Source organism: Exophiala oligosperma (genome assembly GCF_000835515.1).
Source record: "Exophiala oligosperma strain CBS 72588 unplaced genomic scaffold supercont1.2, whole genome shotgun sequence".
NCBI lineage: Eukaryota > Fungi > Ascomycota > Eurotiomycetes > Chaetothyriales > Herpotrichiellaceae > Exophiala > Exophiala oligosperma.
In genome coordinates, this window is record NW_015622819.1 from 2076623 (window position 1) to 2102881 (window position 26259).

A 26259-nucleotide genomic window follows, 5' to 3' on the forward strand; every position below is an offset into this window, starting at 1 on the left:
AATACCAGATTGCGGGACGAGATTAAAGCACCTTCCGGACTTGTAACTAGCCTGTCGAAGTACTCTTCTGGCAAATCGAGTTCTCTTGCCAGTATTTGGTGCAATTTGTGTCGTGCCCTCCCATGGAAATTCTTCGCCTGGGAGAGAAACCTTCACCTCTGCAGACAAAGCATGGGGGTCTTACACTTCGGGGCCGTAGTTGGGATTATAGCAATAGGTGAATTGTTCGATGTTGTCCTTGGAATTCATCGACTTGGAGGCAACACCTCGACGCAAATGCCAGCCGTTGAAGTACTTCGACTTGCTCCTTGCTACCTTCTCTTTTTCCTCGGCCGATTGATGAAAGAACACTTTTGCCTGTGCGTGTGCTGCCTGAACGATTGATGCCGTGATTCTTGTCTTGAGCTTTGGCGTCATGATACAAATGATGCGCAATTTTGTCATCTCGTTGGTGCTCGATCCCCTTGTCATGCTTACCGAGCCGCACCTACTGACCTATGCCTCTCAAGATACTACCTCGGGGCGATGTTGACTCAAGCTGGCATCACTTCTGCAAAGACCAAGCTTCAGATCAATACAATCTTGAGCTGCTGGATTCTTGTCCTTGCTGTGGGTGGTAGCTTCATCATCGATATTATTGGGCGTAAACCATTAGGCCTACTCGGTGTTGGTGGAATGATCGTATCACTATTCATCTTTGGAGGTCTCGCAAAAGGCAGGTTTTCTCTCCCACGATGATATGATGTATAGTTGTCGGGCTCTAACATACATTCAGTATACGGAAATGGTGGCAATACCTCCGGCGTTTATGGCACCGTAGCCATGATCTTCATCTTCAAGGGTTTCTACGCAGGCTCATTTACACCTTTGAACACCATCTACTCGACGGAGGTGGTATCTTATCGAATTCGAGCCGCTGGGCTCTCGCTCTTCCGACTTGTGACCAGTGGATTTGGGTATGGCCCACCGTCTCTCTCCCCCCTCTACGTGTTTTTTGTTATAGTAGAAGGGGAGATCGGCCTTTTGACTGACCAGTTTGATGCAGAATTTTGGCTTCGTTCGCGATGTCGTACGCCATGGGCGATCTCGGGTGGAAGTTCTATATAATCAATGCATTCTGGGATATTCTCTTCCTTCTGATTATATACTTCGTTTGGATCGAGACTCGCGGTTTGACGCTGGAAGAGATTGCGATCAAGTTCGGCGATCTTGATCAGGAAGCGTTTACCATCGATGGCATCCCGTCGTAAGGTGCTGAGCTTGAGAAAAATGGTGCCGCGGTCAAAGTAAATAGCGTTTGATTCTTCCACTCTCCATTGATGTGCTTAACGACCTCGTGTGATATGTGTTCAGGCAATAGTCTTGACTCAGGAATATAGTTGGACCTGGTGGTACGGCACTCATGCTGCCCGGCTGCATGTCCAGTTTCCACCAGGATGATAATTTCCGGGCCCAGATTGGGGAGGTTGCATCGGGCATGGACTTGATATCATATTGTTTTGGATTCGTTGTCAATCAGTCTGCCAGGTTACGAATGTCGCAAGTTCAGCCTTGCAATGTAGCCTTGTCGGTGCCAAGAACGCGTCACATGATGCTGCCCCTCCTCCATCCATCGCATCAACCATCATCGTCTCTTCCTTTCCACCTTCTGCCAATGCATCAACCCAAACTGCTCACGACCGCTCAATCAAAGATACTGAGCATCCTAGTTTACAGGTAATAGCGAGGATGAATACTCCGAATGCCTCGTCCTCGCAAGTCGACTACAGGTCCGATCAAGCGTCGAACAAGGACTGGTTGCCAAAGCTGTCGCATCCGTAAGATAAAATGCGGAGAGGAGAAGCCCGTATGTGAGCAATGCAAGGCGAAGGGCTTGGAATGTGTCACTGCGACGGCGCTCAAGTGGGAGTCCGAATATGTCTCCAAGGGCCTCAGTTTCGGACGAGCGGGTGTTTGGTCAAAAGATCGTGGGAGGACTGGCCAATTCTCGCTTTCGACAACGGATTTACCAAATGACCTGAGCATATGGTTACCCGTCCCTCGCGTGTTTCCATACAGTTTTGTCAACACTACCATCGACAATATACAGGAATTGCTGGACTACGATGACTACTTCGAGTTGATGCTCCACGATGCCCAGGTGGCAAACTCAGTGGCAGAGACAGAGCACGAAGAATCTACAAGCACTCCCTCTCTCAGTCCTTGGCTTACCACCCAAGAACTTGCACAGACAAACCATTCTATAACGCCACCACTCGATCTCCTTCCGAGTGTCAGATCCTGCGGTCCTACTGAGACAAACTTGTTGCTTTCGTACTACGTACATAAGGTCTCCCCTTTGAGCATGGCAAGCCTCACCTCAGATTCACCATTGGTGTCCCTGCTAGTTCCATTTGCGATCAGTGGCTCTATGCTTACAATGAACTCAATACTGGCATTGTCTGCTTGCCATCGATCCAGGAGTGACAGCAGCTATAAAGCAACGGCTTTACAGCTTGTCCATGGAGTCCTTCAGGACCTTCGGGCTCGGCTCCGTGACTCGGAACCAAGCCAAGTCGCGATGAGTGCAGAAACCTTGGTCGTCATGGTACTACTATGCATGTTTGAGATTGCAAATGAAAGTGACAAACGATGGGTGATACACCTGAAGGGCGCAAGGGATCTGGTTCGGTTGCGCCGACAGATAACGCCTCAGAGCGTTTCCACACTGGAAGAGAGCCAAATCATCCACTTTTGTGAACGATTTTTTGCCTTTCAGGATGTCATCGGACGTACGGCATGCGGCGAAGATCCTGTCTTCGGAAGCGATTTCTGGGAAGATAATTCTGAGTGTGATCAGTGGTTGGGATGCTCTCCAGAGTTGGTCTCTGTGCTGAGCAAGATCACAGAGCTTGGACGTCAGGATCATAGTGTTCGCAACACGCCCGGATATCATGCCACGACTGCCGCATTGGAGACACGACTGAGCAATCTCAAGCAACAGATCTGGGATATTGATGACGATGTTCTTCCTCAAGCCGCTGAACTGAAGAGGTTAGCTGCAGAATTATATCTACAGTGTCTTCTGAATGGTGCCGGACCCTCAATGCCTTGGGTTTCGGCTCAAGTAGATAAGATACTGAGCCTGGTGGATGTCCTGCTAGAACGCCAAGTGGTTGCAGGCATAACCTGGCCATTATTCGTCGCCGCTGTACAGCTCGAACTGGATCGACCTTTCCGAGAACCGCACTATCTCAGCACTGCACCAACATATGCTCGCCCATTTGTTCTATATGCTTTGGAGCGGCTTAGTGACTCCATGGCCAACGTCACCCGTACACGGGCAGTGATCGAAAAGATCTGGCAAGCGAGAGATCTTCAGCATATCTCGGATTACGTGCGGGATACACAGAAGAATGATTGGGAGCATTTTGTTGCTCCGCTCTGCGGTAACATGTCACTTGCATAGAAGGCGACGACCACCAGTGCAACAAAATCTCCTTCCACTGGTTATTTCAAATTATGTAAAATACTTTTTATTCGCAAAGAAGCTTACGACCACTAGCGCAACAAAATATCTTTCGGCTAATCACTCCAAACATTGTCTATATTGCGCACCAGTATAGCACGAAGACGAAGCCAAAGACAAAGAGCCCTAAAGATTTTGACTACAACTGAGAAGAGTAACCGAAATGGACTTGTGGGATGGTGGCAGCAACACGCTAATCTCCGTCCCTCAAAATTCATTCGTTGTGTTAACACTTCTAGACCGTTGCCACCACCACGATAAGCAAGCCTAACGAACATGCCGGTGGTCATCCGTATCTGACCATTGGGGTAACCGGACCAATCGTCCGTTGCAGAGGAGCCCGTACTACGGTTCGAAATCGGCCCATGCAAGGAATATGATTCGTTCACGCTTCGACCTTCTGTTGAAGTGGGTCGAGTCAAGCATCATCCCCTTGGGGGGTTTGGTCTAATACCGGAAACTCCCCGCATTTGATATCAATCACCGGTGATAGAGTCTATGGCTCCCGTCAAAGACGAGATATAAGAGGGTTCGTGTGCCTCTGGATCGCCATGTGTCTTCTCTCACCCTCTTCAATCCTTGTCTTTGAGAAAGGCGCGTAACAATGACGGCAGACGTGTATGATCTGAATGTGCCTGGCACAGAACAACTTGTGGATGGTATGTACCTTCTGGTCGTGCCTCTGACTGGAATACCCATCTAGATGGCTAACCCTGTCTGCAGTCAATCATGACCTTCAAGCTGTCCATGCCGGAGGATCAAGTGACATCGTCTTGATACCTCAACCTACCAATGCGGGTGCTGATCCTTTGCGCTGGAACCGTTTTAAGAAGTACTATCAACTCTTCTTGCTCGCTCTGTACGCCTGTGCCTTCTCCTACGGAGAGAACACCCTCGGTGCTGCGTGGACCACAGTATCTAGTGACACTGGAGTGTCTCTGACGAACATGAATGGAGGTTCGGCGTTGAACTATCTCCTTCTTGGATTTGTCAACATCTTTTGGATACCCACCGCCATGAAGATCGGTCGCCGACCTGTCTTTCTGGCGTCCACAGCCATCTGCATGTGTGCAGGTATCTGGCTTGGGAAATTCAACGGCACGGCATCTTATATGCTTGCCCAGGTCCTGAACGGCGTCGGAACTGCCGCGTACCAAGCCGTCATTCAGTTGAGCGTATTCGACATGTTCTATACCCATCAACGTGGACGAATGTTGAGCTTCTACTTGTTTGGACAACAACTAGGCTCGATCCTTGGTCTGATCACTGGTGGAAGCATCGCCGATAATCTAAATTGGAGATGGTCACAGTATATAGTGGCCTGTATCAATGCGGGTGTCTTGGTCCTCCTCTTCCTCACATTCGAGGAGACCTTGTTCCCGAGGTTTCTGTTCGGTAGCATCAACGGCGGTGTGGCTAGGACCGGAGAGCCTGTTTCGACCGTGGCCAATGCCAAAGACGTCGAGAACACCCTGACAAGGACCGAAAGCCCGAGCGAGCCAGAAGTCGACAATGCATTGGCGCCTCAATTCCCCAAACGGACCTACCTGCAGAAGTTGAAGCCGTGGGTCTATTTCCCCGAGGACAGGACGAGCTACTGGCAATACTTCCGCCGACCTTTCCTGCTGTTCACGTTCCCCAACGTCGTCATCGCCGGTGTCATTTTTGCCTTCGGCTGTACGGCGGGTATCGTGTCGTTCAACACCATCTCGGAAATCATGACGGAGCCACCGTACAACTGGTCGACCACGTCGACCGGGTTGATCTTCCTTGCGGCGCTCGTGGGCAACTTCGTCGGCTGGGCGACAGGTGTCCTCAGTGACCACATTGTCATTTTCCTGGCTCGCCGGAACAATGGTGTCAAAGAACCGGAAATGAGACTGTGGACACTGTGTTTCTCCTTCGTGTACGCCGCGGTCGGCTACCAACTGTACGGATGGGGTGCCAACGGCGGCTTGCATTGGATGACGGTCGCCTTTGGGGTGGGTAGTATGATTGCGCATCAAGTGTCGGCCTGCTCGATTGCCACGGCGTATGCCATGGAGTGTTTCCCCGGGGTAAGTTGTCGGAGGACCTATGCGTTGTTGTGTGGTTCGGGCATACTAACGCACTTGTTCTGTAGATTGCCGGAGAACTGGTCGTCGTGTTGGCCATCTGTTCGTCGTGCATCAACTTTGCCATCTCGTACTCTGTCCAGCCGTTCATCAACGCCACCAACTACGGATACACGTTCCTGTTTTTCGGCCTTTGTGTGCTGTGCTCGATGCTGGCTGCTATCCCGACTTATATGTATGGCAAGGCATGGCGACGAAACGCGGCACCCAAATGGAGAAGATGGTTGGCCGAGAGAGAGCTACAATAGGTCTTGTTGTGGGTGCAATAGGCTGGCTATAAGGGGCTCAAGGAGGAGGGTTTCGTCTGTTGTGTCAAAGCCAGGTCATAATGTGCATACCGAAGGAGACTCATCTTGTACTGGTCGGCAACTCAGGTACGGCAAGATAAGCAGGAAGTGAAGAATCTGTAGTATCTATTTCAATAGGATCAGTTGTCAGTATGCCAGTTCATCTTTCTGCTTAAAGCGGCGACCGCTCGATCGGGTCTTGACGGTTCGCGGGGAGAATAAACCAAGGTAATTAATTACGCTCGTATGTACACCACATCCCACATCTACCACCTAGTGATTGAGTCAGTAAGCCATCACAATCTTCTCTATTATTCTCGTCGACATATCTTCGCCTTGCTTTTGTTTGACCCAAAAGTGTCCAAAAAGTCATTTTCCTTTCCTCCGCCCTCACCGGACGATCCCGTTCCATTTTGATCTCGTTGCAACAGACCCCTCCTCCCTCCGAGACATCTCTCCCCATCTTACGAGCCACGTCCCCCTTTTCTTTCCTCGGCGCCACAATGTTCACGGGTCTAGTAGAGACGGTCGGGACCGTCACGTCCCTGACGACACTCGACCCTTCGACCTCGGGCGGCAACGGCACCTCCCTGACCATCTCCGACTGCTCCTCCATCCTCTCCGACGCGGCCCTGGGCGACTCCATAAGCGTCAACGGCACCTGCCTGACCGTCACCGAGTTCGACGGACAAAGCTTCAAGGTCGGCGTGGCCCCCGAGACACTCCGGAGGACGAACCTGGGGGACCTCACCACGGGGAGTCCCGTGAACCTCGAGAGGGCCGTCTCCGCGACCACGAGGATGGGAGGGCACTTTGTCCAAGGTCACGTCGACACGGTGGCCACGGTGACGTCGGTGACGCCCGACGGGAACGCCCTGACCTTCCGATTGAGTCCGAGGGAGAAGAGCGTGCTGAGGTACATTGTGGAAAAGGGTTACATCACTCTCGACGGCGCCAGTTTGACCATAACCAGGGTGGACGACGGTCAGGGTTGGTTCGAGGTCATGTTGATCGCCTACACCCAGGAAAGGGTGGTCATGGCCAAGAAGCAAGCCGGGGACGGCGTCAACGTCGAGATCGACATTGTAGGGAAACTCGTCGAGAAGAGCGTAGTGGGTTACTTCGAGGGGACGGTGGGGAAGGAAGGGGCGCCGGCGATGCTGGAAAAGATCGTCGGGAGACTGGTCGAAGAGAAGATGGCGTCTTTGAAGGGACACCAGTCGTGACCGTGGGGGCACGGCCAAGGACGAGAAGATGTTTCGTTGTCGAATACTCGATCATACGCACCCCATCCGCAAAGCCATTTCGGCATTTTTTCCCCCTGGTTGGTCGGCTGACTGGCCGACTTTGAGTACTTGGGTCACCCCCTTCCTGTCTCAAAATCCCCTCCGCTGTGTCCTTGTATGCCGAGGCACGTTAGAAAGAAAAAGGAGTCCACCGGAACACAAGAATGCATGTCGAGCAAGCGAGTTTGGCTGATCAACATCACCGGACATGATTTGATTGTTGTCGTTTCCAACCCGTGGCGTGGCATTGGCGCAGCGTTGACGTGAGGGAACAAGGGGGGAAATGGTTTTATGGATCCAAAGAACTTTTGCATTCCAATCCCCAAAGGTTCAGCCTGGTCTCCATTCATATTGTCATGTCGTTTGACCAAAATGACAAAAGGGAAAAGCGGAAACGATGAACGGAAATACTCAGAACACTTGGGACCCGGAGAGCTCCGCCGAGTACAGGAACAGGGGGCAGGAGCAAGAGCAGCCATTTTGGGTTTTTCTTTCCATCAATATTCATCCCAGGCGTTCACCTAGAGCCATCAGGATGTTGTATAAGTGTATGTGTTTGGTCTCATGTATGTACATGTATAATGTCCAATTTCCCCACTGTCGTGACATCAGGCGACAACCCCCGAAGCCTTCAACCTTTCAACCTCTTGCCCGTCCATGCCCAGCACTTCCGTCAAGACGTGCTCCGTGTGCTGGCCCAACGTGGGCGGCGCGGTCCTCACCCCGGTCTTGCTCTCCGAGTACTTGACGGGCGGACTGACGAGTTTGATCTGACCACAAGCGTCGTGGTCGACCTCGGTCACCATCCCCCGGGCGCGGACGTGGGGGTGGTCCAGGGTGTCCTTGACGTCGTTGATGGCGGCGTACGGCATCCCGCTCCCCTCGAGAATCTCCAACCACTCGGCCGTCGATTTCTCGGTGGTGAGGTCCTCGATCATCCGCTCCAGGACGTCGCGGTGCTGGACCCGCACGTCGTTGGTCACGAAGCGAGGGTCCGACTTCCACTCCGGCCGGCCCAGTTTGTCGCAGATGATCCCAAACAGCCGGTCGTTGCCGCCGCCCAGCATGATGTCGCCGTCGCGGGTCTTGAAGCCCTTGTACGGCACGATGGACGGGTGCGCCGTGCCCCACCTCCCGCCGTCGCGCTGCCCGCTGATCAGGACGCTGCTGGCGATGTTGGCCAGGGTCGCCACCTGGCAGTCGGAGAGGGCCACGTCGAGGTGCTGGCCGGCGTCGGTGCGTTGTCGAGCCAACAGGGACGCCATGATGGCGTTGCACGTGTACAGTCCCGTGGTGAGGTCGGTGACGGCGACGCCGACCTTGACGGGCGATCCGTTTCGTTCTCCCGTGATGTGCATCAGGCCCATTTCCGCCTCGACCATGACGTCGTAACCGGCACGAGACGAGTGGGGACCCGTTTGGCCGTACCCGGTGATGGAGGCGTAGATTAAACTATTTGATCGGGGGTTAGACGAGGACGTGAAGAATACTAGACACGATAGATACGAGAGGTGTATGGGGCGTTTGGGGACAGGACGAGCATCTCACCGAGGGTTGATTTTACGTAGAGATTCATAGTCGAGTTTGTACTTTTTCAAAGATCCTATACGACGAAACGGTTAAATTGATACGGTCAGAAAAAAGATCGGGTTGGGCTGTCAGTCGAACGAGTGAGAGAACGGGGGATGGAGAGTGGGTATGCAGCATATATTAAGAACAACACATTGCTTCATACCTGGAATATAATTCTCCACGAGAACATCAGAAGTTTTTGCTAATTCATGAAGAATCTTGACACCATCTGGATGTTGAAATGAAAGACCGACTGATTTTTTATTTCGATTGACCTGACGCCCCGTAAAGACACATAAAGGATTTTAGTTTGTGGTCTTGAGAAAGTAAGAAAATAGTAGACAGAGACAACTTACGCCGATGAAATACGCAGATTCTCCTGCCTTGCCTCCTTTTGCTGTAGCGAGACATCGACACGTGTGAGCTTGTGATTACAGTCACATCTCAAGGCGACATGACTGTCATACGTACCTCCATCCTTGTACTTTGCAAAAGGTGGACCCCAAGCACGAGTATCATCACCTCTCGTAGGATGTTCAATCTTGATCACTTCGGCTCTGATGAAAGTGGTCAGTGAGATGATTGCTCGTCGTCATAAAGTTCGTCCGTCCGATGACACCACGGGGATACGTAGGTATACCTAGGTATAGTCTTTCCAGAAATCGAATGTCTCAGGATAAAGGTATCGAGGTAGGTACTTACCCCAAGTCACCCAGTATTTGAGTACAATATGGCTGATTCATAGTCATTAGTTATCGACGTGGACATTTGCAACTTGGTGTGAGGGTTACAAACTCACTCCTGCCAATACTCTAGTCATGTCAAGTACACGTATACCTTCCAACGGTGCGACTTTGGTCGTTGTCGTTGCTGAGGTCGCCGAAGCAAAACATCTTCTCCGCACGCTGGTCGTCGACCTCGAAACAAAGGACTGACAGTTTCCCCCTCGTAGTAAGAGTACCGTCGCTCTGCTTGGTGCCATTTTTGGGGGGGGTTTTGACAAATGACGTTTTTGGGGGCAAAGGAGAAGAACTGGATGAAAAAGAAAAGAACAATAAACAAAATGTTTTGTCTCTTCAATCCTTCATCTTTTCCAATAGAAGAAAGAAAGAGGTGAGTTTACTCCGTATCTCAAGTAGCCGACGGTCGGATTTGCCGAAAGAGAAATTCGGGGTCACCTACGAAGCAATACTGGTACCAACCTCTTGCCAAGCGCCCAACTTTATAGGCGTAAGAATGTATTAATACCTAAAAAAGAGGTACTGTAGGGAGTGTCGGCAAGATGCGATTCATGAACCTGTCCAGGTATCGGCTAGATACTATTTATCAAATTCAAGAGTATCACTGTACGACTCCAAAGGTCAGTTGTAGGTAGTGCTACATGTAACGAGTGAATAACAAGACATGGAATTATTATCCTCATCTTTCCAGCAATTCACACAAATCTCTCTCTCTCTCTCTCTCTCTCTCTCTTTTCGATCTCGTTCTTCTGTCACCCACTACGAGGCAACTGAACACCACAAGGCAACTAGAAACAGAAACATGTTCGCGCAGCGGCCATGCAATTCAGATACACCTCTTTTCTCTCTCTCTCTTTTTTTTTAATTATTGTAAACAAGAAACCAAAAAAAGAAAAGAATTACTCAATCTGGAATTCCCCCATCACCGCCTCTTTCACAAAACTCAACTTTTACCCATGACTACTCTGTATAGGGACGTTTCCAAAAAGGAAGGACTTCCCAGCAGCAAAACCAAACACAAACCCCCGAAATGCATGCAATAATCGAATGCCTCATCCAATCAACTTCCCTTATTTTCCAGGGTGACTCTTCTGTTTCTTTTCGGAGTCAATGCCCAAGGCAAACCAAGGCAAGGCAAAAATTAGTCCGTAATGTACTCCATAGATCGACAAGGCATACTCCGTACACACATCCCTATCTACATACCTACCCTTGGGTACCCCCTACACGTCTGTAACAGACTCCGGAGGTATGACGGAAACAACGTGGCCAAAAGGAAGGGGTCCGCTCTACATCGTACTCTTACCACCGCTGGACGATCCCATTCCTGCAGGGTATACGGAGTCCGACCTACCCTTGAAAGGTGAGGGTCGGCAAGTACTCGGTACGGCTGATGACGAGGCTGACCCATGTCAAGCGCATGGGAGAATTTCCATCAATGAGAAGATCGCAAAAGGAACTTTTGGGAACACGCAATCGGGGTTGTTCAGTCAACTAACTGACCGCTTCATTCTGCGCCTTCTATCTTCTCGTCTATTCCCCCCCCCTCCAATTGACACTCCCATCAACACTTTGGCACCCAACTCTTGACTCGTTCTCAAGTCTTTCCCACTCCCTTTCCCGCCATTTCTCTCGTCTATTGTACAGACTAAAAGTTACAAAACCAGGTCCTCCCGCCAATGACAGATCTTCTTGACAGGCGTAACACACATGCAAGCGCAAAAAAAAACAAGCCGGGGACAAAGCCTCCGCGAGGTATCTTGGACCAAATGACCTCCCAATAATGATTTGCCAAACCAAAAAAAAAGAAAGCACACAAGCGACAAATGGCAAATGCAGAACCAAACAGTGGAGAAAAGACGACATACCCGAGAGAGAGGGAGAAACAAAAATACAGCAAGAACCCAGAGATCGCCTCCCACATGTTTTGCGCCATCCCATCCCATCCAATCCCATTCCAATCCCTGTCCAACACCTTTCTTTTTTTTTGACCTTTTGTCAAATGACATGGCAGCGGTTGGTCTCTAAATGACCTCATAATACAATCAGTCACAGCTCGCGCTGCTTATAAATTCTTTTGGAAAGGAAAAAAAATCCAAGGAAATGCTCAGCAATGCCGGGGAGCCACACATGACCAATGCACACCGAGGCGGTGTTCTTGGGCACTGTAGTCGGGACAAGTCGCCAATGAGATGAGACGTTTTGTTCCAAGCCGTGGCTCGCGCGGATTCATGCATATCAGAACTCCGCAAGGCCCAGTGAGAAAAGGGGAGACGCGGAACATCATTGCTTAGTCTCGCCTTCGACATCCCGTGTCGTTGTTTTCGTCAGGTCCAGTTCGTCAATCAAGACGATGTTGTCGTTTCGTACACCGCAGTCCTCGTTGGCCTCGACGGCCGCGGAGTGCAGGAGGGGCTCGCAGCTATTTTGCTCCTCCCCCTCTGCCGGGCGATCCATGCGCCCTTCCGAGTCTTCCATCCAGAAGCTCTCCAGCGCTCCGATGGCACAGACTATGCCGCAAGCCCACCAGGCGAACCCGTTGTAGCCAGCTTTCAGTCCAGCTGAGTGTATCAACCCGGTCACAATCGGCCCAAAGGCTCGAGCGAAGCAGGCCGCCGAGGCGGCCGAGCCGTTGATGCTGCCAAGGACCGACTTCGAAGGCACGGCGTTGGCCAAGAGGATGGCGTTGGAGGGAAAAGAAATTGCGTGAAACGTCATTTTCGTCATCAGGCACAAATAGATGCCTGCTTTCTGCAGGTGCTCGGGAAGGAGGACAAGGTAAGGGACGGCCAGGTAAAGCAGCGGCCACACCGTCATGACCAGCCGGTAGGCGCGAAGATTACCCAGTCGTCGTACGACAAACGGAAAGAGCCAAACTTGTGCAAACATGGTGTAGCAGCCTTGGACTGCCAGCATGAAACCAATGGCTTGCGTCGAAAGGCCGAAACCACCGGAAAATTTGAAAGGTAACACCGGCGCCGTTTGCATTTTTTCTTCGCTGAGAAATGTGGGCATCAAGGCGTCGAAAGACACACTGTGGCTGTGTCGAGTTAGTAACAAATATCTTGCAGAGGCCTCTGAGCACTTACTAGGCCAAGATGGCGTATCCCAAAATGATCAGGACCACATGTTTGTTGTACTTCTTCACCATGCCGAGTTGCTCCTTTTCCATCAACATTGCCAACTCCGAGTCCACCGCCTCTGAGGGCGTGGACTTGAGGAGAGGGGAATGTTCCGTGCTGCGATATCCAGGCGGAGGTTCAATGACGCAAAGGTCTTCATCTTCCTCCGCATCCGCATAGCCGTAGGCGGTGTAGCTGTGCGACCTACGCTTCCCAAACAGCCATTGTCCGAGCTCCGTGCCCCAGTCACGTTGCCCCTTCAGCGCCGTATGCGTCTCTTCCAAGAACAGCGTGCCGAACACCATGCCAATGCATAGAATGATGACGCACACGAGGTTTGGCAACAGGAAAGGATACGTATCCCATAGGCTGCCTCGGGGAAACAGAGACGAATGAGATTCGCAAGGCATGGCCAAGGCCCCGCCCATGGCTGGGCCAATGATGGAGCCGACACTCCAAACGAATGGCATGATCGAGTACGCGCGAGGCTGATGCTCCTTTTTCGTAACCAATTCAGCCACCGTGGTTTGGAGAACTCCAGAGTTGCCGTTCAAGAGTCCTCCGATGGCTCGTGCCAGGATGGCTGCGGGCAGTGACCGGGCAAAGCCAAACGAGATCATGCTGAGGGCCGTCCCAAAGAGGCCCATGATCAGTACTGGCTTTCGGCCGACCTTGTCGCTGACCGAGCCCCAAAGAGTGCCCGTCGAGAATTCGGCGAACGCGAAAGCAGTGATGAGCATGCCGGCGTAGACAGAGATGCGCGTCTCATCCTGGGTAATGTTGAATGATTCGACCATGCGGTAAGCATAGGGAAAAGTTGACATGAAAGCTATTGGTTCGCAGAGGCGACATAATGCTGTTTGGTGTGCGTTAGCTAACATAGATTTCGGGAGAGCATACCATTTTGGGATGGCTGCGAGATGACGTACCGAGGATGAATAACTGTTTACTCGGAAAATTGTCGTGGGCGTCGCTGGAAGCACGTTCACGAAGGAAAACACTTGCGAAAACGGTAGGCATGGTCGCCGAGGGTGGTGAGGGAGGCAGTGTCTTGTCGTCGTGTGAGGGCGGGAGGAAGGTGAGCAAGAAGAGAAGGGCATCAGCATCCGGCGCAGGGAGAGAGGATAATAAGGGAGGGCGAATTCCAGGAGTCAGGAAGATTGAGCAGCGAACAGAGACTGGAGAGCGGGGCTCCCTCTGTACCTCATTTTGGCGGAATGGCCTATCCGTCGCCGCGTGGAAAAGAGGCGGTGGACAGTTTGGGCAGTTGGGATACCACAGAGGAACACGGCAGCAAAGCAGCACCCAAAGATGGAGATCATGTTCACAGCGAGTGGCCGAATAGAGCCACGGTGACACGGGAGGAGGAAGCGCGGAAGCGCAAGTAGTCGAGAAACTCTCTGACATCCGCACCCGGCTGTCCACAGAAGCGAAGTGGGAAGCCGTGGAAAGCCCCGTTCAAAACGCTAGACCCAGGATCCGGAGCTGCCGTCACACCAGCATTGAAGTCACCCGAATTTAAGGTCCGCGACGACGGGGGTGGCGGCCGGCTCAATAATTGAGCAAACTTGCTCGAAAAAACGAAACGATCCGGACTTGTAAGCCCCCGGGCGTGGGATGTCCTTCGTAATGCGCAAATGATGACAAGGTATGGAGTGCTATTCAGCCAGTGGACTGACATGGTTTCTGGAAAGAGGACATCCCTGAGACTCATCATGGAAGCGATCATGAGGACGAGCGCGGTGTGCCTTGTCTGGACCCGGAAAGTACGAGTACTGTAGGGTGGGTTTCAGCTCCCAGGGCTGCCATGCAGACACGAAGCTGGTGGATCCTGAGATGGGCATCAGAATCAGAAATGACAAAAGGCCCAGAGTTTCCAGGGCAAGTGTCCATCAGGCCCCGGTCAATCAGTCAATGGAGGGCTCTGGAAAAGATGGCGAAAATCGAGGACCCAAAGGGCATAAAATGGGTAAAGGGCAAGGGAACCCCTTGTTTGAGCCTGTACCCAATGATCAGGAACGAGCCTTTGGTGAGAAATTCTCGCCTGAAAACACACCTAGCGAGTCCTTAGCCAAGGAACCGTGACAGCGGTACCTTGGGGCATCGTTGGACAGTGCTGTAGCAGGATCGATAGGCTTGCAACCCTCTGAGGCAAATGATAGACAGCGCTATTCGTTGAGAGCTTCGGTTTGCCCCTGACCAGTGTGGTAGTGCCAGGCTAGGAAGCACACCCCTGCTCTTCCGAACAACGGGGATTTTGCTTACCGAGAAGTATAACGAGTTTAGTGTTGGACCTTTATGCGAGGCGGTTAGGATGTGGCCAAAGCAGGGATTGAGGCTCCAGAAGCCTTCGCTTTTCGCCCTACTTGGTCATTTCCGAGTCCGCGACTTACATTGTGAGGCGGCCATTTGATTTAGTGGATTCGCTCGGCTACTGAAGAGAGGGCAGAAGCAAAGACCCCCAGCTGTCATCAGCTGCCCCTCGTGACCTGCTTTGGCTGCTGAGGGTGGATGTTGCACATATGGAAAAATTTCGAGTGGCTTTTTTCCCATTCGCTCACTTCGTCATCGCACCCATATTGTTTCGCTGAAAACGGTGAGCTCTCAAGGCGGTGTAAAATAGCGGTCATCAGTTGGGCATCAAACTTGGTCGCGTGATGTTCACGGCTGCAGGAAGTAACACTGTCCTTTTCCTCGAGACTCTGCTGCGCCTTGCGCCTTGCTCCTGCAGAGGACTGGTTTCCATGTTACAAGGGTGGATGTATTCGGTCAATCAGCCCGGTCAGCTAGTACAATCCGAGCTTGGGCTCGACCATCATACAGTCATCCGTGCCAGAGACGAAGCTACTTTTGCGAGTGTTCGCTGGCCTGCCTTGGCAGCCCTTCCGTAAGCGTGATATCGAAGGGAAACATAGAAATCTTTGATGGTGATGGTGATATCACTGTATTCTCAGCCACTAGTTTGTTGTATGGTGAGCCGGGTATTTTCGCGGGGAAGACAATAACGGGTCGGTCACAGAGTCCACCACTCCGTCGGCCCTACGGAGTGTTGCAAACATATTGTACACGAGACCGAGAGCGAGAAAACCCCTCACTAGCCAGGGGTTTTCTTACCTGCTGATCCCGTCGAGTACCGGACAACAAACTGCAATTTCTTGTCCTTCCAGCTCCAGTAATTGGTACCGGCCATGCTGGCAAGATTCAAGCAACGCAAGTTGTCATCGTGCCACATGATCAGGGGTGTCTCTCCAGGCCAGTTGAATCCCTGAACAACCCCTTGCTTGCGAAGTTACTGGGCGTCTGTAAGGAGTACTCGTACAATCTGTACAGGATATCCCAGACGGGGCACTAACGGGAACATTCCAAGTGGATCAGTGCAGCATAAAAATAAGGCAAACCTGATACCTGGCCAGGATTTCCAGCCTAACATAACAGGGGTCGGCGGTTGGTCAGGGTTTTTTTAGCCTACGCCTTGAAATGACTCTATCCGAGCATCAATTACGCGGGCAGCGGAAGGGTGGCATAGCCAGCTTCTGCCGGGTTCTGGAGCTCAGTAGTGTGCCCCCCTGATTCATTCAGAAAAGTGACCAGTCCATGCCGGATGATATCATGAAATGATTGACACAGTCTTATTTGGCCCATGTCAAAGTGCCCAGACTGTGCGTCGAACCTGCAGAGAACTAATCGACTGAGTAGCAGTACCGAGTACCGAGAAGCGGATTCTGTGGTAGCAGTACGAGTCCCTCTGAGCCTGACCATACCTAACCTGATGGAGGCATTCGTGCACGAGTGGTACTTGGATAGCTCGATAAGCTACACTAACTGCTGACATGTTTTTGACATGGGTTTCAGACGCAACTTCCGCACTTCTTTTAGCAGCTTTTCGGATGTCAATCCTGAGGCAAAGTGTTTGGGGCCAACTTGACTAGTTTGACGCTTGCGCTTCATCTTTCCCAGCTGAATGGGCAGAGATTGCCGAGTCTCATCGCAGACGTCAGGCGTTGGAGCTTTCTCCGCCGGCTTGACGCCTGGATCGTGCCATGTCGGATTCAGGCGGTGACCAGCACTCTTCGCCTCTGTGATAGAAAGAGACGCGATGCACCGCGGCCGTCACCTTGGAATAACCACCACCCGTTATTATCGCTCTGCTGTGTGTGTTGTCTCCTTCAAACAAGCCGCAACACGATCTCGCACTGCTCCTGTGGTGCAGATCGTTCAGCATGTTTTTCTCGGTCGTCGATGCTTCGAATGCGGTGTGAGCAGACTGGAGATTCTCATTTCCGCTCCTGACCATCGTCCGTGGTAGGTCCATCCATCTGCATTTGCGCCTTGTTTGCATGCCCTGCAGCTAAAAAGGTCTATCGTGTTGTGGTTGGCCTCTCCGGCACGTATGCATGTTGTCGTCGTAGAGCATGCGGGATAACATGCTGCCATGGATTGACGACTCGCATCGCGAGTAGTGGTGATGCCCAAATATCAACACAAGTCGCACCACGTCCGTTCTATCTGTGGGCAGCTGACATTTGGGCCTCAAAAGCAAAGCCACGTCAGTAACCCGTTTAGCTTCGCATCTACATGTTACACAGCAGCCATGGTGTTTCTCCGGTCGCCCACAGCTCAAGCTGCCTTGCAGGCGTCAACCCGCATTTTACAACCCCTCTACTGTATCTGCGACAAGTTTTTCTTCTTTCATTCCCTCGACCCCGGACAACGTGATCACCAGCATTAGCCGCAATGGCCATGGTGTCAAATCAACGTAAAGAGAGGGCGTAAGTTGGGCACCATTACGCACACACGGAACTCTGCCCCCTGGCTAGCGCCTGTCACCAACTCCTTAGCTGATGCCCACGGGTTCCCTCCTGACGTGTTCGAAAAGACCTTGTACCGATCGAAGGAGCGGTCAGATTAGGTTGCAGATTCGTAAGATTGACAGCTATCCCTGCGCTGCGTGCACCATTGTCTGCACCATTGCCATCCGAGATTCTCCCAGTATATTCGGAAATCGTTCTGTATGAGCGGGGAAAACGTTTGCATGAAATGTAACTATGATGACATCTATTTGCTTGTCCAGCAATGTCGGTGTGCTGTGTCATGAGAAGGAAGATTGAAGGCTCTGTGAGAGCCGTGGCTGTGAGCGTCTGTATCATGCACCAGATGGATGTAGCAGTGACAGCCAATTCCTCCGACCGTGGTACGGGTAACAATTGCCTTTTGCGAGTAAACGCTGGCTATTGATGCTGAGGCTGCTGGGCCCGCAAGCGACTGTTCCTGCTCTTCACATGAATTCAAACCCTTTATTGACGCGTCACAACGGATTGGTCAGACACGCCCGCCTACGCATGAAGTTGACCGGCAACACGATGCCCAGCGATCTCAAACTGGAGATGCCCTCATTTGATCTTCCAGTGGACGGTACGGGCGAGTTGCCAATGCAGGAAGCGACTCCGACCAGGTAGGCTGCTTAGTGTCTATCCTGTTGACATGGGCCACCCCAAGCGGCCCAGATATTCAGCTTCAACAGATGCCAACAGCAGGAGAATGCAGCAGGGCGGAACTCTACGCCCAGAAGCCAGAGAGCAGGTTCAACACCGCCACTTCCACAGACACCTTCCCGAAACAACTAAACTCGGCAATTTCCGTTCTTTGTTCAAGAGTTGAATTCGGCCTGGCAACACAGGCAATGTCACACAGCTCAGCATGGTTGTCATGCCCAAGTATCTCCGGGGCTATCATGCTTGTCAGTCACCGAGGATCAGAATAAGCTTCAGCACCTACAAGGCAGGATCAGCCGCAGATGCAAAGCCATACTACCGATAAGCCCGAGTACAGCAACATTAGAGGAATACTCGATTGACACGTTTTCGATACGACGCTGTCCCTGTGTCGTAATGCTATCTGAAGTAGGCGTTCGCAGCTGCTTTGTGACTGCGTACGTCGAGGCTGGACTCAACAATCTTGATGCACATCTTCGGAAATAGCGAGATGTTCATGGCCATGTTCTCCTTCACATCACGAAGCTCCTACTCTTTCAAAACGGAGTAGCATCACAGAGCGGATTTGCGGATAAACCTGTGGTTCGTTGCAACAATTATCTCAATCAGCAGTCTCAACCAGCATGTGGAGTACTATGCCTGCTACTCGGTTCTCGCCGAACTTTTTGATGCATTTCCGGAATATCAGCTACCTTCGCGATTTCCGTCGATCCAGGTCAGCGGCATCCTTCAGTTGTGGGGTCTATTAGCCGTAATTCTGACCCCCCTGTCTTGAAGTTTGCTGAAAGCTTGACGGTCGGTTGACAGCCACAGGAAGCAAGGGTATTGTGACCTTGCATGTTACGCTTCATTTTCTTTCTTGGAGATTGTCGAGACGCGCCACACCATAGCTATTCGGAACCAGAGGGGTGAGTCGTCGTGTAAGAAGCATGGCTAGTGGCGATAGCATCAGATCAAGCATGGCAGAGACTTACCTAGGTAGCTAGCTTACGACGGCACGACCTTGGAAGCTTCTTCACCCACATCGCTACGGCAAAATGTCCTTCCCGCCATGAGAACAAAGTCTACTTAGTGGTGGTGTTTTTGGTGAAGCCATACATTGATCGGTGGGGGATAGATTCAAGTGTTGACTCGGTCGAGATGTAGCACACTCCCGTCGTCAAAGTGACCAGAGAAACTTTGGTGACAGTCCTGGAATGTCTGGCCAAATGGCTCTTGTTGTCTGTGATGTGAAGCATGACCGGGAATATGGATCCATGTCGCATGCACTTTCATACAGGCTCTCGCCATATTGAGGTGGTCTGCTCTCGGGTGATCATGGGCGGGATATGTGAGAGATACGGGTTTGACACACTCGTCCAAGGAGTGAGGTTTCGTTCGAGGCTCGTTTCAAGATACCCATGCTCTGTGTGGACAATGGACACTGGTAGAGGGATTCGATGCATACGGTTGAAGTATCTGCGAGGTGGGGGTGTAAGTGCTACCTGCCAAATAGGTACCTGTACCTGCGACTTCAGGTACCTCCCACCCCTAATACTGCCTGGGACTCGAAGGTGTACCTACCTAATCCGCAGACGGAAAGTTTTTGTGTTGCTGCACCGAGAACTGTCCTGAAGAGGTACTGAGTATGTTAGTCGATATACACCTCACCATGACAATCCCTATGTCTCATACTCCCGTCGCCTTATCAGGACCTCTCTCAATGATCTACCACGGACGGATACTTTGGTTGTTACTGAAGACTGCGTGGAGTTTGGAGTACCTCTGCCAAGATAATTTGATAAAGCGGCAGCCTCGGCCTTCTGATGCTGGCAAAGGTCAAGCTTGTGCTTTGATTCGCCGCTTCAGCGTCTCTTATCGCATGGGCCAGTAATTCAGCCACTCATGTTATCGTCTTCATCCAGTTACATCGTGCGCCTGCGTATTTGTGCAGCGATACGGGACGAGAAGGCTGCGCAGTGTCTCTGGGCTCACCACTACAGTACCTGCACCACCACCACCTATCTAGGTGTTACACCATACTCCTACTCAATCCAAACCCCTGCGCCGCACCAACGCTGCCGTGATATCAACCGACCGTGAGAAATGAGTGTCGTTCCATTACTCGGATGTTGACTTGCATCTTCAAAAGGCAATAAGCCCCGCTCCCGGCCGTCTCTCGCTGCTTGTAACACACTGGCAGAAGATGTCAGTGTCAATATCGTCTGATCCATGACCTCGACAGCCTCTTCTCCCCCGAGCGCAGGCCTCAAGCGAGCGTATCAGGCCGACGAGCCCTCCCTGGCGCTTACCAAGTCACCTCCGCATAGTTCGGTGTCGGCAACTTCTGCCTTCAGAAACGTCTCTGCATGCAATCGCTGTCGCGTCCGCAAGAATCGCTGCGACCAGCGCCTGCCCGCCTGTAGCACCTGCGAGAAAGCCCACGTTCGCTGTGTAGGCTACGACCCCATCACAAAACGGGAGATTCCTCGAAGCTATGTCTACTACCTCGAGACGCGCCTGGCGTACTTCGAGCAACTGCTTAAGGCCAATGGCGTATCGTTCAACGCTGGAGAGGTCTATGGGGCGGAGTCCAAAGAGCTCGGAGATGTCGGTCAGTCGCCTGCCAGCACAAAGGCATCATGGCTAGGGCCACAGTCCCCTTCCAAAGACTCGCCGCAGGCAGTCAAACAAGAAGAATGGGACAAGAAGCAAGATGATGCTGAAAATCTGAACAAGTTGGTGTCGAATATTGGAATGGTGTCAGTTCAGGGCGCATCCGATGCACGATACTTGGGCTCGACGTCCGGTATATCATTTGCCAGGGTGGTGCTGGCCGCTGTCAAGAGTTCAGTATCAAGCAACAATTCGGAAAGAACTGGGACACGACCTAGTCGTCCAGTGCCGAACAATGTCGCCACGTCTGGAGGTAGCTCCATGAGAGACTCTTACTTTGGCCTTCAAACGAATCCCACCATTAAAGAGGCCCCTTTCCCTGATAGAGAACTAGGAGCCAAGCTTGTCAACCTCTACTTCGAGCACGCAAATCCTCAGATCCCTATACTGCACCGAGGCGAGTTCATGGACCTGTTTGACCGCACGTACTCCACCGACCCGTCAAGACGAACCAGCCGCGAACTCTATCTACTCAACATCGTCTTCGCCATTGGCGCCGGCATCATTTGGGGTTCGTCTGACCAGCAACCGAATTCACACCAAGGAGACTATATGTCGAAAAGACCGAGGTTGAGCAGTCAGCAAGCTCAGCCAGAAGAATACCATGCTTCAGCCATAGTCAACCTCGGAAGCTTTTTGAGTGGCAGCTCGTCTGTAGACTCAGCCGAACGCTCGAATGGCGACTTGGAAGAACTTCAGGCCGTCTTACTACTTTGTGGATTTGCCCTCCTGAGACCAGTCGCCCCGGGTCTGTGGTATATCGTGGGCGTGGCGATGAGGTTGGCGGTCGATCTAGGCCTGCACTACGAGGATGGCTCTGCTCTCGATGAAGGCGCCGAAGGGCAAAGTGCCATGGGCAATGGATTCAATACCATTGACTCCAGACCCAGCAGACAGATAGATGCTAAACAAAAGGGGCGGCGGGAGTGGATTCGTGATTTACGCCGACGCCTGTGGTGGTGCACCTACACATTTGACCGTCTAGTTAGTGTATGTGTGGGCCGGCCGGTTGGCATCACCGATCAAGTCGTCACCACCGAATTTCCTTCATTGCTGGACGACAAGTATATAACGCCAAATGGGTTCACATACCCAAGGATGCCGAATGAGCCCACCTACAAGCGAGTGGCTCATCACTATCTACGCCTCCGGCTATTACAGTCGGAGATCCTTCAGGTTCTACAATATCAGCAGGCACAACAAGCGCGCCGCAATGGCAGTAACCGACAAAACCAATTCATGCACACCAAACTCCCTTCGCCCTTTATGAATAGATTCGACTCGTTCCGATCATGGAGACGCGACATCGACCAACGCTTGTACGAGTGGAAAGAGTCTGCTCCCGAAATGTCTGACACTGGTGTCGGCTTCTCGGTTCAGTTTTTAGAGCTGAACTACTGGCAAGCAGTGATCATGTTATATCGGCAAAGCCTTAGTGTCCCGGCACCGTTGGCGAACGAGCTGAGCCCAACAGAGGACGTTTCCAGCCCATCAAGTGTTAGGATTGAAGAAAAGGAAGACGAGGACCTCGTGTTTCTGAAATGTGCCGAGGCGGGACAGAAGACGCTGAAGCTTTATCGACAGCTTCATCGCCTGCGCCTCGTCAACTACACCTATCTCGCAACTCACCACCTCTTCATGGCTGGCATTTCATTCTTGTACGCCGTCTGGCATTCGCCGGCCGTGAGAGCCCGACTGGTACGACCATAAAGCGATATGCGTGTGTTCATGCCCGACTGACTTTCTTGCAGACTCTTGATGATTTCGACTTTACAGTCCTCGCAGCTACTTCGGTCCTTGGGGATCTTATGGAAAAATGTCCACCGGCAGAAGCATGCCGCGATGCATTCGAGCGCATGAGCAAAGCCACTGTACAAATGTGTATGTCCACGCCAGGCTTTGGATTCTCGACAGAGCGTGAAGATTCTCAACCATCGCTCTCGCGACAATCGAGCATGCAAACCACGACTGCTACGGTCCCCATGCAGATTGATTCGTACACTCTCCCGCCCATTGCACCAAAGCCCTCTGCAAAGCGGCCACCGCCCAAATTCGATATGGACCTCCGAGAACTCTTCCCGGAAGACCTCGAACCCAGCATCCGCCCATCTCAATCCTTCCCTCAACCACTACAGGGCCTCCAAAGGCAAACAGCATTCCAGCAGTCAATGCAACCACCGGCTCAACCACAGTCACCTCGGCAACCACAAATGTCCCCCGCGTCGAGCGTCAGCTCCCACGTTAACAGCATCGTAGGTGCGCAGAGCAATGCGGGCAGCAGCACGTTTTTCAACCAGAGCCGACCTCCAAATCCTCAACAGCCATATTATATGCAGAACACTTACAACCCGGACTTTATGTCGTCCTTACCCGGGATGGACTTTTTGAACAATGCTACAGGCCCGAGTGCCGATGACTTTGACTTTGACGCAAATGGGTTGGATCTCGGATTCGGCATGGGCCTCGATTTTCAGCATGATTGGAGTGATGGGCAGCAATATGATTTGTTTGACGGTTTCTTCTTTGGCAACGGCCTAGGTGGAGGTGGGGGCAGCGGTAGTGGGCCCAGTGGGAATGGGAACGGGAATGGAAACGGGAACGGCAATGGCAATGGGCATATGAATGGTTGATGGAGACGAGTCACTCAGTATTCGATGAGATGGGAAAGTAAGGTAGTTGTGGCTAGTATGTAGTGGCACCAGTATACCCACAGGAGCTTGGAAGAGGAAATGAATTCATGGTGTATGGAGTATGAGTACGGAGTATGTACATGTGGTCTAAAGTCTAGTCCAAGGACCTGTTGAATTATGAAATATATACACCGTTCGAGTACAATACAATGATGGGGATTTGTTTTCATCGAAACCACCAATTTGCACTCGCCGTCACCCCCTGACCGATGCCCTTGACGCTGTGCCACCAACCCTTGGGAATGAAGAGAGCGTCACCCATTTTGACCTCTGTCTCGAGTCCGTACGCAGGGATGATATCGCTGTATTGACTACCTTCTGACCAGATGGCGTCGTGTAACGCCCTTTTCTCCGGTCCCACCATCATCTCTTCCCCCCTTATGGTCGACGACGAGCTTTGAACGTGGGGGCGCCGTGAGTGGGAGATCCCATGTTGGACGTCTTCGAAGAGAGCGCCGCCCACTTCGGGAGGGAGGAGGCGGATGACTTTGCGACCCGCGAGTTGGACAAACAGGTTCGGGTTCGGGTCGCGGTGTAGTGGCGTATAGGTGGGTGGGCGACCTAGCCAGAGTGACGAGGCGTAAATGTCGCCTTTGATGATACCTTTGCTGGTCCTCTTGGGATCATGGCTTCTCCCGGGGGTTGATGAAGAGGGTCGACTTGAGGTGGAGTTTGAACTGGATCTACTGCTCCCGTTGGGGTTGATCAAAGGTAAAGGTGTTGGAATATCTCCGGCCACAGATGGAGGTAAGGAAGTCAAGTCACACTGGGCGAGGTATATGGACATTGAACGTCCATCATGGTCTGGTTGTTGGGTTTGGGACTTTGTACTGGTCGGACGGGAGAGATGAGCCAACAGAACCTTCAACGGAGCCTCGATTCGATCAAAAGTCTCTTCGTTTTCGTCTCTGCCTTTTTGGTCATTCTTGGACGTGATTTCCAGCGGGACGACGGTGGATTCATAGTCGGACCAGAACGACGTCCGGAGTTCTGATGACGTTGGATGGTGGACGATTTCGTCGACACCGGTACCACCGTCATGGCTTGTCGCTTTCGACGTCGACGTCGTCAATACAAAGTCAGGGTCGTTGTCGTGAATGAACCATTTCAAACATGCTGGTGGGATGTGTTCAGCAGAACGAGGTAATCGAGCCGGTGTGGAAGGGATGTAGGCTTCTCTTTCAAAGACATCTTGTGTCCACGATGGTAGAAATGGGACTTGTCTCAGTTGCTGAAGTAGTTGGCGGGAAGTACTGAATTGATGACGTTGATGGCGACAGACATGGAGGCTGTTAATATTGATGTTCAGAAGAGCTTTGATGCTCGGTGGTCGTCGTGCGAGACATTGCATTGATCTATTTCGTTCTATTTTGATCGTGAATCAGATTGATTTGACACAGTCATCTAGTACCAGAACCTGGAACAATGGCCTCCGTAGGTGGTATTTCGTCGTACGTGTGGCGTGGTGAGGTATGGAGAAGGTTGCGGATTGCTCATAGTTGGTTTTTTGAAGGTAGGGCAGCGAGAGTAGCTTACGGATGGAGTATGGGCACAATGGAAGATTCCCTATTCGCTCCGGCGTAGCATGTCCCGAAGTTCCAGGCGTCATGGGCGGTGGAGAGCATGCATCACTTTAGGCACCGTTGGGGAGGACTAATCCCCGTATCTAGAGGTACCGTTAAGCCAGACTTCGGGATATCAAGCTAATTCTATGATAGATTCGACACCTCTCGCTACACTATTATTATCGTCTATCATTCTGCATGACTCTCGTCCTAAGGTCAGCGGTGAGAAGAATACCCATCAGCTCATTCTATGCCCACCTACTTCTATTGCTCGAGAACGAAAAACCACACTGCTACATAAATTTTCGAACTCGAACTAGGTGACCTTGCTCGCCGGGTCAGCTATTTAATGGTCTTCGAACCATGTAGCGATAGACATATGGATCTGACAGATTCAGGCTGTCATCCTTGGTGTACTCTCCCAGGTCAAGCTGTAACCTACCAATCTCTTCAAACCCCTTGCTAGCAAACAGATTCCATCCATCTTCGGACGAGTGAACCCAGATCGATAGCAGCTCGGAATCTGCCAGGCGAATTCCCCATTGTAGGAGTTCGCTACCAATTCCGCGGCCTTGGTGTTCCGGGTCAATACAGATGGATGCAATAAACATGCCTCTACCACCTTTTGGCATGAGTCTCGACATCCATTGCTTGGAATCGGCTGAGCAGAGCGCCTCGAGGTCGGCGACGCTCTGATTTGGAGTGTCGGCGGGCCGATCAGGATCTTTGCTCTCAGGCCGACAGTCTTCGGGAAGAGCTGATAGGGAGTATTGACCTGGCCGGGCACGTAGTATACATTCGATCGAAGAGGTTTCAGCGCTGGCACATAACGAGCCCACTTTGGATTCTGTCAGGCCGTAGAAGCCCCAGCAGATCCATCCAAGAGGTTTCAGAGACTCTTCCGTCTCCAATTTGAGCACTCGACAGCGGTGAGGCTGATCCAGCCAATCTCGAAGGGGCGCTTCAATCATGGAACCAATGTAGCTTGGACGCTCCTGATGCCCGGCTGCTTTCAGCCTGGTCGCGCGGTCCCTTGCGAAAGCCCTTTCGAAGATTCCCACAAGGGCTGGAACGTCTGACGGCGAGGCATATTGAAGCCGGCCTGGCATCCTTTACTCTGAGAAGATGACCCAGTGATCTCTACAGGTCCTCTAAACTCGCGACAAACATTCAAGCGCGTCCTCGGAAATGATCTTTGAGAAAGCGAAGTCGCCGATGTGCTGAAGAG

At 51.8% G+C, this 26259-nt stretch overlaps 12 protein-coding genes across 12 annotated transcripts; 5 read left to right on the forward strand and 7 right to left on the reverse strand.

Moving 5' to 3' along the window:
* Positions 1 to 29: 29 nt before the first annotated feature.
* Positions 30 to 905, reverse strand: PV06_02188 (uncharacterized protein). Its single transcript, XM_016402839.1, has one exon. It carries the CDS (start codon positions 469 to 471, stop codon positions 181 to 183), a length of 291 nt encoding a protein of 96 aa, XP_016266736.1. The 5' UTR covers positions 472 to 905; the 3' UTR covers positions 30 to 180.
* PV06_02189 (uncharacterized protein) lies at positions 823 to 1250 on the forward strand (the record flags this gene model as incomplete). The annotated part of the gene is made up of 2 exons (XM_016402840.1): positions 823 to 956; positions 1046 to 1250. The coding sequence occupies 2 exons, from the start codon at positions 823 to 825 to the stop codon at positions 1248 to 1250; spliced, it is 339 nt and encodes a 112-aa protein (XP_016266737.1).
* Positions 1251 to 1741: 491 nt separating this feature from the next.
* PV06_02190 (uncharacterized protein) lies at positions 1742 to 3448 on the forward strand (the record flags this gene model as incomplete). Its single annotated transcript, XM_016402841.1, has 1 exon — positions 1742 to 3448. The coding sequence occupies one exon, from the start codon at positions 1742 to 1744 to the stop codon at positions 3446 to 3448; it is 1707 nt and encodes a 568-aa protein (XP_016266738.1).
* A 664-nt stretch (positions 3449 to 4112) lies between these two features.
* PV06_02191 (uncharacterized protein) lies at positions 4113 to 5870 on the forward strand (the record flags this gene model as incomplete). The annotated part of the gene is made up of 3 exons (XM_016402842.1): positions 4113 to 4167; positions 4232 to 5565; positions 5631 to 5870. The coding sequence occupies 3 exons, from the start codon at positions 4113 to 4115 to the stop codon at positions 5868 to 5870; spliced, it is 1629 nt and encodes a 542-aa protein (XP_016266739.1).
* Positions 5871 to 6168: 298 nt separating this feature from the next.
* Positions 6169 to 7915, forward strand: PV06_02192 (riboflavin synthase, alpha subunit). The gene has a single exon (XM_016402843.1). The coding sequence runs from the start codon at positions 6413 to 6415 to the stop codon at positions 7133 to 7135; it is 723 nt and encodes a 240-aa protein (XP_016266740.1). The 5' UTR covers positions 6169 to 6412; the 3' UTR covers positions 7136 to 7915.
* On the reverse strand, positions 7686 to 9846 carry PV06_02193 (uncharacterized protein). The gene is made up of 7 exons (XM_016402844.1): positions 9567 to 9846; positions 9470 to 9501; positions 9239 to 9324; positions 9124 to 9164; positions 8931 to 9042; positions 8744 to 8798; positions 7686 to 8647 (listed from the first exon to the last, which is right to left on the reverse strand). Exons 1-7 carry the CDS (start codon positions 9747 to 9749, stop codon positions 7804 to 7806), a joined length of 1353 nt encoding a protein of 450 aa, XP_016266741.1. The 5' UTR covers positions 9750 to 9846; the 3' UTR covers positions 7686 to 7803.
* Positions 9847 to 11155: 1309 nt separating this feature from the next.
* On the reverse strand, positions 11156 to 11545 carry PV06_02194 (uncharacterized protein; the record flags this gene model as incomplete). Its single annotated transcript, XM_016402845.1, has 1 exon — positions 11156 to 11545. The coding sequence occupies one exon, from the start codon at positions 11543 to 11545 to the stop codon at positions 11156 to 11158; it is 390 nt and encodes a 129-aa protein (XP_016266742.1).
* A 245-nt stretch (positions 11546 to 11790) lies between these two features.
* PV06_02195 (uncharacterized protein) lies at positions 11791 to 13741 on the reverse strand (the record flags this gene model as incomplete). Its single annotated transcript, XM_016402846.1, has 3 exons — positions 13559 to 13741; positions 12597 to 13485; positions 11791 to 12547 (listed from the first exon to the last, which is right to left on the reverse strand). The coding sequence occupies exons 1-3, from the start codon at positions 13647 to 13649 to the stop codon at positions 11791 to 11793; spliced, it is 1737 nt and encodes a 578-aa protein (XP_016266743.1). The 5' UTR covers positions 13650 to 13741.
* Positions 13742 to 13953: 212 nt separating this feature from the next.
* On the reverse strand, positions 13954 to 14310 carry PV06_02196 (uncharacterized protein; the record flags this gene model as incomplete). Its single annotated transcript, XM_016402847.1, has 1 exon — positions 13954 to 14310. One exon carries the CDS (start codon positions 14308 to 14310, stop codon positions 13954 to 13956), a length of 357 nt encoding a protein of 118 aa, XP_016266744.1.
* A 5787-nt stretch (positions 14311 to 20097) lies between these two features.
* PV06_02197 (uncharacterized protein) lies at positions 20098 to 23586 on the forward strand. The gene is made up of 2 exons (XM_016402848.1): positions 20098 to 22474; positions 22528 to 23586. The coding sequence occupies exons 1-2, from the start codon at positions 20333 to 20335 to the stop codon at positions 23404 to 23406; spliced, it is 3021 nt and encodes a 1006-aa protein (XP_016266745.1). The 5' UTR covers positions 20098 to 20332; the 3' UTR covers positions 23407 to 23586.
* On the reverse strand, positions 23510 to 24917 carry PV06_02198 (uncharacterized protein). Its single transcript, XM_016402849.1, has one exon. It carries the CDS (start codon positions 24815 to 24817, stop codon positions 23633 to 23635), a length of 1185 nt encoding a protein of 394 aa, XP_016266746.1. The 5' UTR covers positions 24818 to 24917; the 3' UTR covers positions 23510 to 23632.
* Positions 24918 to 25369: 452 nt separating this feature from the next.
* PV06_02199 (uncharacterized protein) lies at positions 25370 to 26140 on the reverse strand (the record flags this gene model as incomplete). Its single annotated transcript, XM_016402850.1, has 1 exon — positions 25370 to 26140. The coding sequence occupies one exon, from the start codon at positions 26138 to 26140 to the stop codon at positions 25370 to 25372; it is 771 nt and encodes a 256-aa protein (XP_016266747.1).
* Positions 26141 to 26259: the final 119 nt, after the last annotated feature.